At 44.7% G+C, this 15,677-nt stretch overlaps 1 protein-coding gene across 3 annotated transcripts in view; it reads left to right on the plus strand.

Moving 5' to 3' along the window:
* The window catches only part of LOC142184605 (multidrug and toxin extrusion protein 1-like), a 20,304-nt gene continuing 4,627 nt past the window's right edge, over window positions 1-15,677 (plus strand). The window contains exons 1-16 of one of the 3 annotated variants that reach the window (XM_075259591.1): window positions 1-71; window positions 991-1,079; window positions 1,392-1,567; window positions 3,514-3,615; window positions 3,723-3,791; window positions 4,027-4,175; window positions 7,936-7,978; window positions 8,841-8,885; window positions 9,925-10,022; window positions 10,569-10,666; window positions 11,813-11,926; window positions 12,879-12,946; window positions 13,069-13,177; window positions 13,448-13,523; window positions 14,913-14,982; window positions 15,309-15,441. In XM_075259591.1, coding sequence (XP_075115692.1) covers window positions 1,061-1,079; window positions 1,392-1,567; window positions 3,514-3,615; window positions 3,723-3,791; window positions 4,027-4,175; window positions 7,936-7,978; window positions 8,841-8,885; window positions 9,925-10,022; window positions 10,569-10,666; window positions 11,813-11,926; window positions 12,879-12,946; window positions 13,069-13,177; window positions 13,448-13,523; window positions 14,913-14,982; window positions 15,309-15,441 — 1,369 coding nt within the window. In that variant the 5' untranslated portion in view covers window positions 1-71; window positions 991-1,060. Of the gene's footprint in view, window positions 72-156; window positions 490-990; window positions 1,080-1,391; window positions 1,568-3,513; window positions 3,616-3,722; window positions 3,792-4,026; window positions 4,176-7,935; window positions 7,979-8,840; window positions 8,886-9,924; window positions 10,023-10,568; window positions 10,667-11,812; window positions 11,927-12,878; window positions 12,947-13,068; window positions 13,178-13,447; window positions 13,524-14,912; window positions 14,983-15,308; window positions 15,442-15,677 lie in introns of those variants that run through there. The other 2 variants (XM_075259589.1, XM_075259588.1) reach the window with 2 other exon arrangements.

Consider the following 15,677-nt stretch of genomic DNA (forward strand, 5'->3'; position numbering starts at 1 on the left):
AAGAAAATCCTACACAACCTCTACCCTGCACAGAGATCCGCTGCTCAGTGTGCCGAGGGGCCGACTGCAAAGTAAGAGCCTGTTACTCTGACCCTGTCTTTCTCTGCTGACTCTGTCTCTGCTGAATCTGTCTCTGCTCTCTCTTCTATCCTTAGGGAATTCTACCCATAGCAATTCCCTAATACACTCCTCTTATTGGAGTTGCCCCCCTTAGAGAGATCTCATAATGCAGCATGGGACCATTTATGGCGGCCTGTATCCTGTTTATAGCATAGCTGTCACCAGCAGTCACCATTTTTTGGCACAGTATAATAGATTCAACTTAAAGGGCTTGGGACCATCCACTTTTGTTAGAAGAGTCCGCCAACAATATGCTAAACCGTATGGTGTAATCCCTAATGATCAACTGTGATCTGAGAGGGAACCTGGCAACAAGTGCTCCATTTCCCTGCAGCCCTTTCCCCCCCCACCACCATCCAACACAAACAGGTAAGCTGAAGTATTACACTTCTGTCATTGAAATCAATGTAATACTCATGTGCTGGGTTTTTCAGAGAGAGACTGTACAGCCCGATTCTCAATTGATGGGGGTCTTGAAACAAGTGCTCAGTTTCCCTGCAGCGCCACCACAGGTGAACTGAAGCATTACACAGTTCTCATTGAAATCAATGTAATGCCTATGTGCTGGGTCTTCCAGAGAGACTTATGTAGCTATGTACTCTGTGGGCAATTGATGCCCAGGGAAGTCTTACACACATATGAATACCCGCTCTGCAGCACCATAATTCTGCTCTCATAATAATCAGATAATATAATATTAGGGGACTGTTTTTCAATATTTTCTTTAAATGGGACATGATAGTAGAGTCCCTTGCCCTATTGTATTTGTATCCCGACAGGAAGAGAGTTGGGGGAGCTTTGAGGTTTTTAAGGTAATGCGGTTACATGGGACATCTTAATGCACTGATTCATTTACATGGCTCTCTGCAGAAGGGATCACATCCAGATCTTCCCTTAGGCGTCCTGGCTGAACAGATCACTGCCTTCCCTCAATATTATAATGGAGTCACCTCCTGCCTGTGAGTATCACTCCTACCATTGCCGCATATGAGGAATATTGAGCAGACAGAGCCTGGATTTATGTGATTGTGCAGTCCACTAAAGAAAAGGCCTTGAAATGGCATTTTAATCCCTCGGCTACTTTTAAAGGGAAAGAAGCCCATTGTGCAAGCAACCATAGAGCAAATTAGATGTTGGCACCCAGCTTTGCCAAAATCTTGAATGAGGAGGGAGGGGTTACCACTATAGGCTATCAGGGCATATTGGGAGTTGTAGTTGCACAGTTTGTTTGCTTTTGCAGTTGTCTTATACTTTGCATTTACTGTGTATAGTAATGGATACGGACAAGGTAGAGGACACAGGCCGTCGTGTGACAAGTGTCGCTGACACAGACCACAGCGCAGAGCAGGATCCAGACACAACAGGATGCATACAGAAGATCAGACAGATTCGTCCACATGCAGTGGTTCAGGAGATGAAAAATATCATCACATTAGCCGGACCAGCGGTAAGTACAGAAACCAGAATCGGCATCTAACCTTAGGGCAGAGACAGCTAATACTGCCGGCAACTGGGTGTGTGCATTAGGTCATAGGACACAGTGACTGGTAATGTATATTGTCTATGTGCCAAATACTATGGAGATTCATGCTACTGCAATATGGACGGTCAGGTTCATTATACTATACCAGACACTCACAATTCAGGGCATATTGATTGCACAGTTATATTCTTATACATAGGAGCAGTATTATAGTAATTATATTCTTATACATAGAGGCAGTATTATATAGTTATATTCTTGTACATTGGATGTAGTAGTATAGAAGTTATATTCTTATACACAGGGTTTTATTATAGTAGTTATATTCTTGTACATAGGAGAAGTACTATAGTAGTTATATTCTTATTCTATAGTTATAATAGTATTGAAATTGTTAAATTCTTGTCCATTGGATAAAGGATTATATGCGATTGCATTATTGTTCTGCGAAATTGACCCTTAGAATAACCCGATGCAAGGACAGTTTATAATTCGATGTGTGGAAGAGCTGCACTGGCTAAACCTGTTTTTTATTAACACAGGGAAGGAAAACGTCTGAAACTTGTAGGGAGAAGTGATTTAGCTTAGTGCTAAGGTGGATATAACCCTTTAGGCTAAAGAAGTCTTGTTAGAAATTGTTCTGTATCCAACTGCTGTTCTGCTGAGCAAGTTATACCAACTAACTAAGCAAAAGCCAGGCAGGTCATGATCAAATGGGATAAATAGTTGCTTATATATGTGTTAGAAGATGCCCAGGTTATACTAGCATGTCCATATGACAATATATAAGCAGATGTATAACTTATACCAGCTGTACATATAGAAATATATACAGGAAATACCCAGGTTATACCAGCATGGTCCATATTACTATGTACAAGATGATGCATAACATACCAGGTGTACATATACACTGTCTACCAATAAGTATTTGGACACCCATGCAAATGCAAATGAAGATATCAGCGGTCGTGATGTACGTCACGCCTTCCGTCATTAAATATCATGTAGGAAACAGCATTGGCATTAGTCGCATGCAAGATACCACGAAGTGCAGAGTTGTCCGATTTCGAGAAAGGGGTAATTGTAGGGTACCACAGAAATGGTCGATCCTTAAAGAGGACCTTTCATGGATTTGGGCACAGGCAGTTCTATATAGTGCTGGAAAGCCGACAGTGCGCTGAATTCAGTGCCAATATCGCTGTACTGTGTGAGCGGGGAAGATTGCCCCCTCCCTTTGCTCAAAGTACTGGTCCATAGAGGAGTATTATCAGGAGGGGAGGGGGCGTTCCTCTCCGCTCACACAGTACAATGCTATAGGCGCTGCTGTGGAGAAGGGCGTTCCTGACAGACTGTCAGGAACACCCTTCTGACTGTAAAGAGCTATGGTACCGGTACCGATAGCTCTTTACCCAGGGCACAGATTGGGAAAGCCGACAGTGCGCTGAATTCAGCACACTGTTGGCGTACCAGCAGTACATAGAACTGCCTGTGCCCAAATCCATGAAAGGTCCTATTTAAGGGACATAGAAAGCGAACTGAATTACCCAAAATCAACAGTGGCCTATTTGAGTACGAAGTGGAAGGTGAATGGTGATTGTCGGAATATGCCCCAAGTCGGCAGACCCCCAAAACTGCAGCTGTCCAAAATCGGTAAAAGAACTTACCTGTCTTCTCCAAGCCGAATGGAATAACAAACCACTAGCCGTCATACAAAGACTTGTGGCAAGCATGCCCCGGAGGGTTGTGGCTGTAATTGCTGCTTGTGGAGGTTCTACCATCTATTGAATAAGAATAAATGTTGTTTTCTATTCTACCACAGGTGTCCAAATACTTATTATATACAGGAGATACTCAGATTATACCAGGGCGGTATAGGATATTGACCTTTTCTTCCTTTATCTCCTTAGTTCTTGTCGCAGTTGATGATTTTCCTGATAAGTGTGGTGAGCTCCATATTTTGCGGACATTTGGGGAAGGTGGAGCTGGATGCGGTGTCACTGGCAATTGCGGTAATTGATCTGTGTGGGAGTCCACTACCGAGTGTCTTCACCAGTCTTTTGGAATATACTGGAACTATATATAATCAGCAATGATGTATTCTGCTTCTCTTTTGCAGGTAGTTAATATTACTGGGATAGCAGTGGGGGCAGGGTTGTCCGGAGCGTGTGACACTTTAATGTCGCAAGTAAGTAAATGTATCTTGTAATCGTACATTTAACACTGTCCAATGTAAACCATCAGTTCTGGAAACTATTTTCTGCTGCTGCAAACAGTCAGCAAGGTTGTTGTCAGACCTATAAAACAGGGGGCACTTAGTTTTTCCCACATCAGATAACTATACAGCTATAAATGTTACACTTACCTGTCACTGATCAAGCAGATACTGAAGGAGAATTACAGTAAAAAAATTTGTCTTTTAGATCTATGGAGGCAAAAACCTGAAGATGGTGGGTACTGTCCTGCAGAGAGGGATCCTGATCTTACTCCTCTTCTGTTTTCCCTGCTGGGCCCTATTTGTGAATACAGAACCTATTCTCCTCCTCTTCCGACAAGACCCAGAGGTGTCCAGGTGTTGACTCTTATATGTTACATCATAAGTTGAAGGAACACTCTAGGATAAAACATACTTGGCAAGTCTCCTTAAATGTCTGGGAGGCTCCCACAAAAATGGGTAACCTCCCAGCGTCCTGGAAGAATGGAAAATTTCCTAAGCCTAGTAGAATGTTCCCTATCTGCCAGGTTCCCAGACATAGTATACGTGACATGGGCACATTATGTTACGGCCGTGTCACATGTAAGGGATGTGACCAGCGCATTTCAAGTCTACGTCATAAAAAGGGAGAATGTCATGCCCAAAAAAGGGGATGGGCTTTAGTAAAAGGGGACACAGCAATATGCAAATTTTCATAACATGCTTTTGTGCACTGGTTCTACAGGGCAACAGCATATAAAAGTTGGCAAGTATGGGATAAACTTACATACTATGTTATGCGCAGGACCTGAGGGTGGTGGAGCCTGACACGTGGATTCAAAGAACACCAGAGAACATGGCTGTGCCATGCACTGCCTCCTATGGGGTCTCCTTTTCTCCTGACCTATTGTATTTATATAGATTTGTGGCATATCCTGTGTGTAAAGAAACCCATTGGTGCTACTATAGTATGCAATCTTCCACTGCAGAGTAGGGCCCCCTGGTGGAGCACTAGGTCACGTTGGCAGAGTTAAAAGTGATGATTATGGGGGCTGAGGATTAGGTCGGACAAGGACCATACTAAACTGAGGTGGCAGGGACCGACCTGAACCTTACAGGGGTAGCAGCAGGAATAACCTGCGGTCTAGCACTGGCACCAGAGGAGGGAGACACCTACAAAACCTTGTCGAGCAGTGGGTACTGAAGCATTCAGACAACCTAAAATGAGGAGTAAGTGCCTACGGTACCCATATATCAGCTGGCTCTAGTAGGGGCATAATAGGTGTTTGTCTGCTCTGACACCCCCACACCCATGTTATCTCTTACAGCACAAGAATCAGCTCCTGAACAAGTGGCAGCATGATTTGTGTGGAAGTGAATTCAGGGCTGCAGGCAAGCCGCTAGTCTGCTGATAAATTGTCTCTGCAGACCGCATGCTATAGTGGCACCAACTAGAGTCAAGGTCGTGAAAAGCACACAATTACTAATAGATTTCATCATAGTCATCCCAGTCACAAGGCTTAATATCCGGGGCAGAACCAAGAATCACACACAGCAAGAACACAACACTAAGGTATATTAAGATGCTGTTCTGGCCAGCCATGTAGCAGATCTGTTCACAATAGGGCTCAATGTTATTTACATTTATTTATCCACTAGCTGGTACCCACGACTTCGTCTGCGGTGATTGTAGAAGTGTGTAAATGCAATCGCGGGCAAGGTTTTAATAGTGTGTAAAAGGTCTGGGATATGAAATGTAAGTTGATATGTTGTTTTTGTAGTAAGTTAGAGAATACGTGAGACTTTTTGCATGTAAAATAATTTTTATTTCACCTGGTATACGTCGGTGGTGGAAAGTGTACATATTGTGTTTGGAACAGAGGTATTTCAAGTTAATATAATGCAATGCATTGCAATACTAATGTATTGCAATGCATTGCCTAATTGTGCCAGTGCTATTGCAGGCTATGTAGCATATCCTGCAGCAGTCTGGACAGAGGCAACTGAGTATGAGGCGTGGGACACCCGGTGGTTGCTATAGTAACCTGCCGGCGGCAGCGTAGCTCAGTGTAGCTGGCGGAGATCAGGAGGAGGATGCCTAAGCACAGCGGGGGACAGACCAGATGCGCGGTACAGGTAAGAGAAGGCGGTGGAGGAGGGGATGTGGCCAACAATGGAGGACATCATGGGGGACATGACGTGGGTTTGAGCAGGCTATGTCGGCCGTGCGGCTCGCTGCGGTCCAGCTCCGAGAAGGCGGCGGAGTAGGGAATGTGGGCAGCAATGGGGGACATGACGGGGGTTTGAGCAAGCTATGTCGGGCGGGCGGCTCGGCGCGGTACAGCTCAGAGAAGGCGGCGGAGTAGGGAATGTGGGCAGCAATGGGGGACATCACCTGGGGTTAAGCAGGCCATGTGGTTCGTGCGGCTCCCGGGCACCTGCTACAGCGAAAGCGCCGGCATGCGCCGTAATGGAACGGCGTGTGCTGGCAACGGAGCCCAGCCAGTAGAAATGAAGTCAGCAGTGCTATGGCAATAAGCGGCGGCTATGGCGGGCGGTTGGCATAGGAACATCAGCAGCATGGGCCATACTAACAGGGTGAAGTGCGGTGCATGTTAGTGAGAGGTGTTTGGAGGAGGCTAAGTAGATAGACAGGGTACGGAGGGAGATGGGGAAGATTATTATGGAGCGTAAGGTGTCGGTCCAGCGTAGTATACAGGCCAGAGGTCCTGGCAATGCAAGAATGGTATGGCCACTTACCAGTGTCGGGCCGGTGGATAGATCAACAGCAAACAGCAGGGAGGTGAGAGTGGCATCGGGGAGTGTTGCGGGCTGGAGCCAGTGGGTCGGGTGTTGCTGTGTAGGCCGGTGGATAGATCATCAACAGCAGGGAGGTGAGAGTGGCGTCGGGGAGTGTTGCGGCCTAGAGCCAGTGGGTCGGGTGTTGCTGTGTAAGCTATAGGCGCAAAATGTTGGTGTGCTGGCAACACGTTGTTTATGTGTGTAAGGTGCGCATGCTCCTGTGAAGACAGTGGAGTAGTCTGGTGGGCAGTGCCGCGGATCCTCCTAGTGGTGGGGGTCGGTAAAGATGGCTGGGCCAGAGAGTGAAACAGGTCGGCTCCTGCAGTATCATTACGGTTAGTGTGAAAGTGCTGAAGTATATGTGAATGTGATTGTGTGGGGTTAGGGGCTAGGCTGTAGAGGGGAATGTGAAGTTTTAGGGCTTCCTATGGTCCAAAGTGTGTGAGATTGCAGAGATAGTGATGTGAGTTGGCTTTTTGGGTGGGTCCTGGGAAAAACGTATGTGCGTTATTGTGACGAAAAGTAGCCTATTGTGCAATCGGGTGTATTAACTATGTTTTTGGAAAATTTGAGCCAAATCGGTGGAGCGGTTTTTCCGTGATTGAGGAACAAACATCCGAACATCCAAATATCCAAACACACAAACCCACAAACTTTATTAATAGGATTGTTGCTATCTTGTTTTCTGTCAGATGCAAAACCCTGGTTAAAGGGTGTTCATGCTTGTGCCTGATGTCTGGTGTGTGATTTCCGTCCTCAGCCCCAGCGAAACTGGACAGGGACGGAACCCAGCAGTCAGCTTTAAAGCCCATTCACTTGAATGGTTTTGTAAAGGTGACCGCTGGTGTTCGCCTACGGCCTGCCCACAGGGAAACCGTTTTTTTAAGCCGGACACAAAGTCCTGTATGTCCGACTTTGTGTCTGGCTAAAAAAAAAACGGTTTCCTCTTGGACAGGCCACAGACAGACACTGGCGGTCACCCATTCAAGTGAATGGATTTTAAAGTGGACCGCCGGGTTTCTGTCCCCTGTCCAGTTTCGACAGAGCTGAAGACGGAAACCCGGAGGGATGGCAAACACTGGACAGGGGCGCAAGTGTGAACAAAGCATAAACTACACCTCTGTGACCAATAAAAAAAACTGTAACATATTGTGGGTTTTTTTTTAGACTGAACTCTATCTAAATAGAACAGGTAAATCGAGGGCCAAAATGTGATCTGAATAAACCCTAAAAAATGGGGACCACTGGCTCACAACCTGAAGCCCAAGAGGCCATCTATATGTAATGAGACCCAACTGCTATCACTTATTTCTCATCTCTGTTGTTGTCTTTATAGATTAACTCAGATTTACGTCTTCATATTCATTCCAGCCCTTCCGGTAAGAAGATCAATGTCATATTCACCTACTGACAAGTAAATAAGATGTGTACATGGGGGCTGGGTGTGAATGCAGAAAAGGGCCAGGAACTCAGGGTACAGGATTATAACAGGCTGACACTCGGGGTACAGAATAATGATACACTGATACTTGGGGATACAGGAATATGGCAGGTTGATACTTGGCAGTACAGGACAATGGCATGCTGACACACGGGGGTAAATGATGACATACTGTCACTTGGGGGTACAGGCTAATGACATGCTGATATTCAAGGGTACAGGATAATGGCATGCTGACACTTGGGGGTACAGGATAATGACAGGCTGACATTTGAGGTACAGGATAATGGCAGGTTGACACTTGGGGTACAGGATAATGACAGGCTGACACTTGAGGTACAGGATAATGACAGCCTGACACTTGGGGTACAGGATAATGACAGGCTGACACTTGGGGTACAAGATAATGACACGCTGACACTTGGGGTACAGGATAATGACAGGCTGACACTTGGGGTACAGGATAATGACACGCTGACACTTGGGGTACAGGATAATGACAGGCTGACACTTGGGGTACAGGATAATGACACGCTGACACTTGGGGTACAGGATAATGACAGGCTGACACTTGGGGCACAGTATAATGACAGGCTGACATTTAGGGTACAGGATAATGACAGACTACCACTGGGGATATAGGATAATGAGAGGCTGACACTTGGGGTACGGTTTAGAGTTTTGTCTCTTCTTCTATAATACCATTTTTTGGGCGCTATGTTTTGGGGGTCATTACTTCTGATGGGTCACATGATTTCCTCTTTCCTTGTTATAGCTAATGGCTTCTTTCTTTCTTTTAGGCCACGTTTTTATATCAGCTTCAGGCTAAATACTTACAGAACCAGGTACTGTGAACCCACAACCTCTGACACTGGTGGTCCTGAGGTACTGGATACGGTACATCATATCATGGTCCAGATTGCAGCACTTTTATTAAACAAAACCAAGGGGAAAATGCTGCAGTTGTCCATAGCAACCAATCATCTGCGTTCAGTTTCTAAAGGACCGTAGAAAATTGAGAGCTGGAATTTGGTTACTATGGGCAACTGCTCTACTTTTACTTTGCACTAGTTTTGTTAAAGGGATCCTATCATTAAAACACAATGTTTTGTGACTAACACGTAGGAATAGCCTTAACAAAGGCTATTCTTCTCCTAACTTTAGATGTCTTCTCCGGGCCACCCTTCGGTAGAAATCCTAGCTTTTGTCGGTATGCAAATGACTTCTCTCACAGCACTGGGGGCGTCCCCAATGCTGCGAGAGAACTTTCCAGCACCTCCTCCATCTTCTTCAGGAATGGCCTCTTCATGCATCTTCTTCCGGTGCTGGTGGTGAAACTTCTAGGCCTCGGGTAGAGCAGACTGCGCATGCCCATGGCCACAAGAAAAATGGCCGCTTACACAGTGAGTAAGCGGACATTTTCTTGTGGCTTGTGGGCATGCACAGTCGGCTCTGCCCGTGGCCTAGAAATTTGACCCCAACACCGGAAGAAGACGCATGAAGAAGCCGTTCCTGAAGAAGATGAAGGCGGCGCTGAAGAGTTCTCATGCAGCATTGGGGACGCCCCGAGTGCTCTTTGAGCGCTGGGCCCGCCCCCAGTGCTGCAAGAGAACTCATTTGCATGCCGACGAAAACTGGGATTTATACTTAATGGCGGCGCGGAGAAGACATCTAAAGGTAAGAGAAGAATAACCTTTCTTAAGGCTATTCCGACGTGTTAGTTACAAAAAATTGTCTTTTAATGATAGGATCCCTTTAAATTTGCCTCAATGACTTGTTTGATAATTGTTGTTTCACCTCCACCCCTTATATTTACAGATGGCATTAGCTGTCTAGGCGGAGGCGCTCCTTATCTCCATCTTCCAATAATGTTGTCTCTTGCAGGGAATTATATTTCCTCAAGTCTTAACCGGATTCATCGCAAACATCTTCAATGCAGTAGTCAATTACATCTTCCTGTATGTCCTGGGCCTGGGGGTGATGTAAGTACAGAATAATATACAGGGGTGGTGGTGTCTGCTGCCAAAAATGCCCCTAAGCTATCCAGAAAGCTGGGTGATTAATATGGCCACCCTTATAACTTGTCACCTAGCTCTCCTGGAATCCTGAAAAGCTGGGTGACAACCACATGTGTGTTGTCAGCAAACTGTTCTAAGCCTGAAAAGGCTGGGACAATGATAAATGCAAGGAAATTTAGGGGCAAACTCTATGCAGACTGCAGTTTTTGGTCCAAATATATAACATTTTATTTTACGTCCATGTGAATACCGCCCTAGGCTGAGGCCATACGATGCGGAAATGTAGCAGGAAAAAAGAACGCTGCAAAGTGGATGAGATTTTGTTTAATCTCATCCACACATTGCATAAAAATTCCTATGGAAAAAACATGTAAGTTTTACCTGGAAGAACGCTGCATTTTCCCCATAGCAGTGTTTTTGGGACTGCATTTTGCTAAAAGGGACAATCCATTTAAATATGGTACAAATTAATCATGTTGGATAATATAGAAAAGTGCTCTTTTTCCCCAGGGGCTCGGCCTGTGCCAACACTTTATCTCAGTACATCGAGGCGATTCTGTTATTCACCTACATCCTATGGAGGAAGCTCCACGTGGACACATGGGGAGGTACCGACCATTACCACTCACTGTAATTCATCATTATAGTACTCATCTGTTAAATACCGTGGTTCAGTGTTTTCTACTCTCCTCTGTTATCCGCCATTTCAGGCTACAGAAAGTCTGACCGTAATGTTCTTTAAGGGGATGACCTGTAGGGGGCGTAATGGCGGAAAATCTGTGGGTGTTAAGGGTGTTTGCTGGTTCTATTTAAGGCTGCATTCACACTACGTAACGCCAGCGTGTATCACAGCCGTACGCGCCGGCGTTACAGCAGGGCTGCCGGACACTTCCCATTCATTTCTATGGTAGCCGGCATGCGAGCGCTCCCCATAGAAATGAATGGAAAAAAGCAGTCCGTTCATTTCTATGGGGAGCGCTCGCATGCCAGCTCCCATAGAAATGAATGGGAAGTGTCCGGCAGCCCTGCTGTAACGCCGGCGTGTACGGCTGTGATACACGCTGGCGTTCCGTAGTGTGAATGCACCCTAAAGGAGTTTTCTGGGACTTGTATATTCAGTGAATACCAAGCAGAGTGCCATACACTATAGAGTGGTTGTGCTTGGTATTGAAGCTCAGCCCCATTCACGTGAATGGAACCGAGCCACTGCTGTACCATGTAACCAATGAACATGACATCATCGTGAACAACATGGCTTCTTTAACAGCTGATCGGGCCCTGGATGTCCGATCACATGTTGATGACGTGTCATAAGGATAGGTTAGCAATATATAAGTCCCAGAGAACCCATTCAGTTTTACTTTTTGCCTTTAATATTCCACTTTGTTCAGTATCACATTATTTATACATTTGTTTATATCTGGAGACTAAAAACCTATCCAGACCTAATACTTCTCACAGCTAAGGGTTTGTTACAGTTGTATCCAGTCTGGATAATCCTCTGTAAGCTTAATAGATCAAGGGCACAAATCCCTCTCTTGTCCTGCCAGTTACAATGTATCAGTGCATATGAATTGTATCTGACAGTTTAGCATAATTGATACACATGTAGCAAAAACTCAGCTGTAAAAAAGATAAGAGTAAATGGTTCCCATTCACTGACAGCAAGCAGAGACGACGTGGGTATTTATATAAAAGTAGTTATAAAAGTAGTGAAACACACTGAGTGAGATCTCACTGCCGCTTCCCCCCAGGGTGGTCCATGGCCTGTTTTGAGGACTGGGGCCCCTTTATCCGTCTTGCTATACCCAGCATGCTCATGGTCTGTATAGAATGGTGGGCGTATGAAATCGGAATCATATTGTCAGGTAAGTTAAAGGAACCCTCCGAATAGTCTGGCGGGATGTTTCCACTTGAGATACGTGTCCTCTAGCAGCCACTTATCTTCATTTTGCCACTTTGACCATTCATAATTACAGCTGTTGTGAGTAAGGCTCTATTCACATTCCACCAGAGCACATAGTTTGGCAGAGAGGGCACTGTACTGTGTGGAGCCACTATGGGCGCATTATTCAGTGGGGTGTTACACTGTGTGAGGACAAAAATGTGATATTATACTATAAGGGGCATTTTACCATGTGGAGGCAAATAAAGGGGACATTGAACTATGTGTGGGTCACTCACAAACATTACTGTGTGTTGGGGCAATAATGGGTCATTATGCTATGTAGGAGCACTAATAGGAAATTATACCATGTTAAGGTAAGGTATAATGTCACTAATGGGGCATTATACTGTGTGGTGTCATTATACTGTATGGGGACATAAGGGGCTGTTCACATTATTTTCTTTTTCCAGCCCTCCATCTTTAATCCGCCTTGGAATCAGTGCCATAATCTCTGTGTGAACGTACCCTTATACGGCGGCATTATACTGTGTAGGGAAACTAAAGAGGCATTATACAGTATGGAGTATTATACTAAGAAGATATTCTACTGTGTGGGGTATTATACTAAGAGGTTATTATACTGTATTGGGCGCTAAGGAGGCTTTATCACTTTATAGTACGAAGACGGGGCATGGGGGAGCTGGCTGTGGTCAGCAGGGAAATGAACAGGACTGGGAGGGTTAGAGGTGAGTTTTAACATAAGTACCGGTAAATACTAGACACGTTAAACTTGGACCTTCACATGATCTAAAACCCAGGTCTTTTAGTAAAAGTACTTGAGCACCGCTGCCCTAGAGCGTCAGTGTGCTAGGATCCAGTAGGACGGTGTTATATAATGCACTGTCTACCATAATCATCCTCTGTGCCCTCAGGAATACTCAGTGTAGAAGATCTCGGGGCCCAGACCATTATCTACCAAATGGCTAACATCGTCTTCATGGTAAGAACCTAGGATGTGAGTGTGTTTCCCACTCCACTGTCCTCTGCTTGTATATTGGGTAGCCATAAGAGGCAGGTTCACAGGCTTGGACATAATAACGCTGCACTATTTCCACTTTGCAGGTGCCATTGGGGTTCAGTATTGCAGCCAGCGTCCGAGTAGGTCATGCCCTCGGGGCAGGAGACATTGCACAAGCTAAGAAGTCAATGATTGTCGCCTTATTAATGACTGGTAAAGAGGAAAACAAGTCCTTACTAACAATATTCCGCTCTCCTTTAAGCTCAGCACGTTGTTCTTTTAAAATAATCTGTGGTGCTTCGGACCCTGGTCATTCTACAATTTGTCTATAACTTCCTTCATCTCTCCACACCTCCTGACATCATGATACTGCCTCTTGTCCTCACTGACAGATCTCATAAGAGCTCTCTTCTTAAATACTTAGTTCTGCTGTGGGTACCCACTCTAGCTTGCAATGAAAATTTGGTGTTGTTTTTGTTTTAGAATCCTGTGCCCTGTTTTCTTGTATTCTGCTCCTCAGCCTGAAGAATGTGATTGCCTACATCTTCACCTCAGATGAGTAAGAGGGGGAGCAGTTCCTTTAAACGTGTGGTAATATCTATTACCGTATTCAGGATCTCTGCTTGCTGTCAGTAAATAGAAATAGCCCTGCTGAGTGTAACACAAAATAAGTGTCAAATGCAGCAGAGTGACTGTACCAGCAGCATAGTGAGTGCAGCTCTGGAGTATAATACAGGCTGTAACTCAGGATCAGTACAGTATAAGTAATGTAATGTATGTACACAGTGACGGCACCAGCAGAATAGTGAGTGCAGCTCTGGAGTATAATACAGGATGTAACTCAGGATCAGTACAGTATAAGTAATATAATGTATGTACACGGTGACGGCACCAGCAGAATAGTGAGTGTAGCTCTGGAGTATAATACAAGATGTAACTCAGGATCAGTACAGGATAAGTAATGTATGTACACAGTGACTGCACCAGCAGAATAGTGAGTACAGCTCTGGAGTATAATACAGGATGTAACTCAGAATCAGTATAGGATAAGTAATGTAATGTATGTACACAGTGACTGTACCAGCAGAATAGTGAGTGCAGCTCTGCAGTATAATACAGGATGTAACTCAGGATCAGTACTGTATAAGTAATGTAATTTATTTACACAGTGACTGCACCAGCAGAATAGTGAGTGCAGCTCTGGTACAGGATGTAACTCAGGATCAGTACAGGATAAGTCATGTAATGTATGTACACAGTGACTGCACAAGCAGAATTATAAGTGCAGCTGTGGAGTATAATACAGGATGTAACTCAGGATCAGTACAGGATAAGTAATGTAATGTATGTACACAGTGACTGTACCAGCAGAATAGTGAGTGCAGCTCTGGAGTATAATACAGGATGTAACTCAGGATCAGTACAGGATAATTAATGTAATGTATGTACACAGTGACTGTACCAGCAGAATAGTGAGTGCAGCTCTGCAGTATAATACAGGCTGTAACTCAGGATCAGTACAGGATAAGTAATGTAATGTATGTACACAGTGACTGTACCAGCAGAATAGTGAGCGCAGCTCTGGAGTATAATACAGGATGTAACTCAGGATAGGTACAGGATAAGCAATGTAATGTATGTACACAGTGACTGTACCAGCAGAATAGTGAGTGCAGCTCGTACAGGATGTAATTCAGGATCAGTACAGGATAAGTAATGTAATGTATGTACACAGTGACTGCACCAGCAGAATAGTGAGCGCAGCTCTGGAGTATAATACAGGATGTATCTCAGATGCCAATACAGGTGACATCCATGCGGTTTTCACTGACCTGCAAACTGCACACGATTGTGTGCATGGAGCCTTAAAGAGACAACTCAGTTGTGTTGTATGTAGTGAGGTGCACATTATAGGCCACGTGTTAGTAACATGTTCTCTGTCCTATAGGGGTATAGTGGAGCTGGTCAGCATTGTTCTTCCTGTGTATGCTGTGAATTCTCTCTTTGATGGATGTGTGGTAAGAATCCTATTATTATCTTCATATGATTTACAGTGAATCTTGTCCGTCCATCTTAGTGTTGTCATAGGGATGTTCTATTGACGTGGATCTCATCATCAAAACTCTTATCTGCCACTACTATAACTGATAAGGCTGCAAACATTGCCTTGAGTGATGATCTGAATCCAAACAATGTCCCTCTGGTAAGCACTTAACACATACAAACCAGAACAGGAAGTGTGGTCATGGGGTCAGTATTATTTACACAGTATGAACTTGTTCACCTCACATTTCAGACTTAGATTTTTATGACAGTCTGTTGTCTATTACACTTATTCTTGTAGGCCACGTGTGGTGGTGTCTTGCGTGGGACCGGAAAGCAGAAAATTGGAGCCATCTTTCACACTGTTGGCTATTACGTCATTGGTCTTCCTGTGGGAATCTCCCTGATGTTTGCAGCTAATATGGGAATAATAGGTAACTGTTCCTTATTATCGAGTTATCCCAATTATTCCATCTACCTCTCCCTATTTTTGTGGACTTATATTGGCCTCTCTATATGACTATGTTGTCAATTTCAGATTGGTGGGTGTATAACTTTAGGGTGAGCACTGCAGCCTCTCCATTACCTGACACAGTGCCATCCATTCTGTAGTGGCTGTGTACAGTACTGCATACAATTCCATACCATTCACTTGAATGGAACGGGGCTG

The sequence above is a fragment of the Leptodactylus fuscus genome, chromosome 11 (assembly GCF_031893055.1).
Source record: "Leptodactylus fuscus isolate aLepFus1 chromosome 11, aLepFus1.hap2, whole genome shotgun sequence".
Classification (NCBI taxonomy): Eukaryota; Metazoa; Chordata; class Amphibia; order Anura; family Leptodactylidae; genus Leptodactylus; species Leptodactylus fuscus.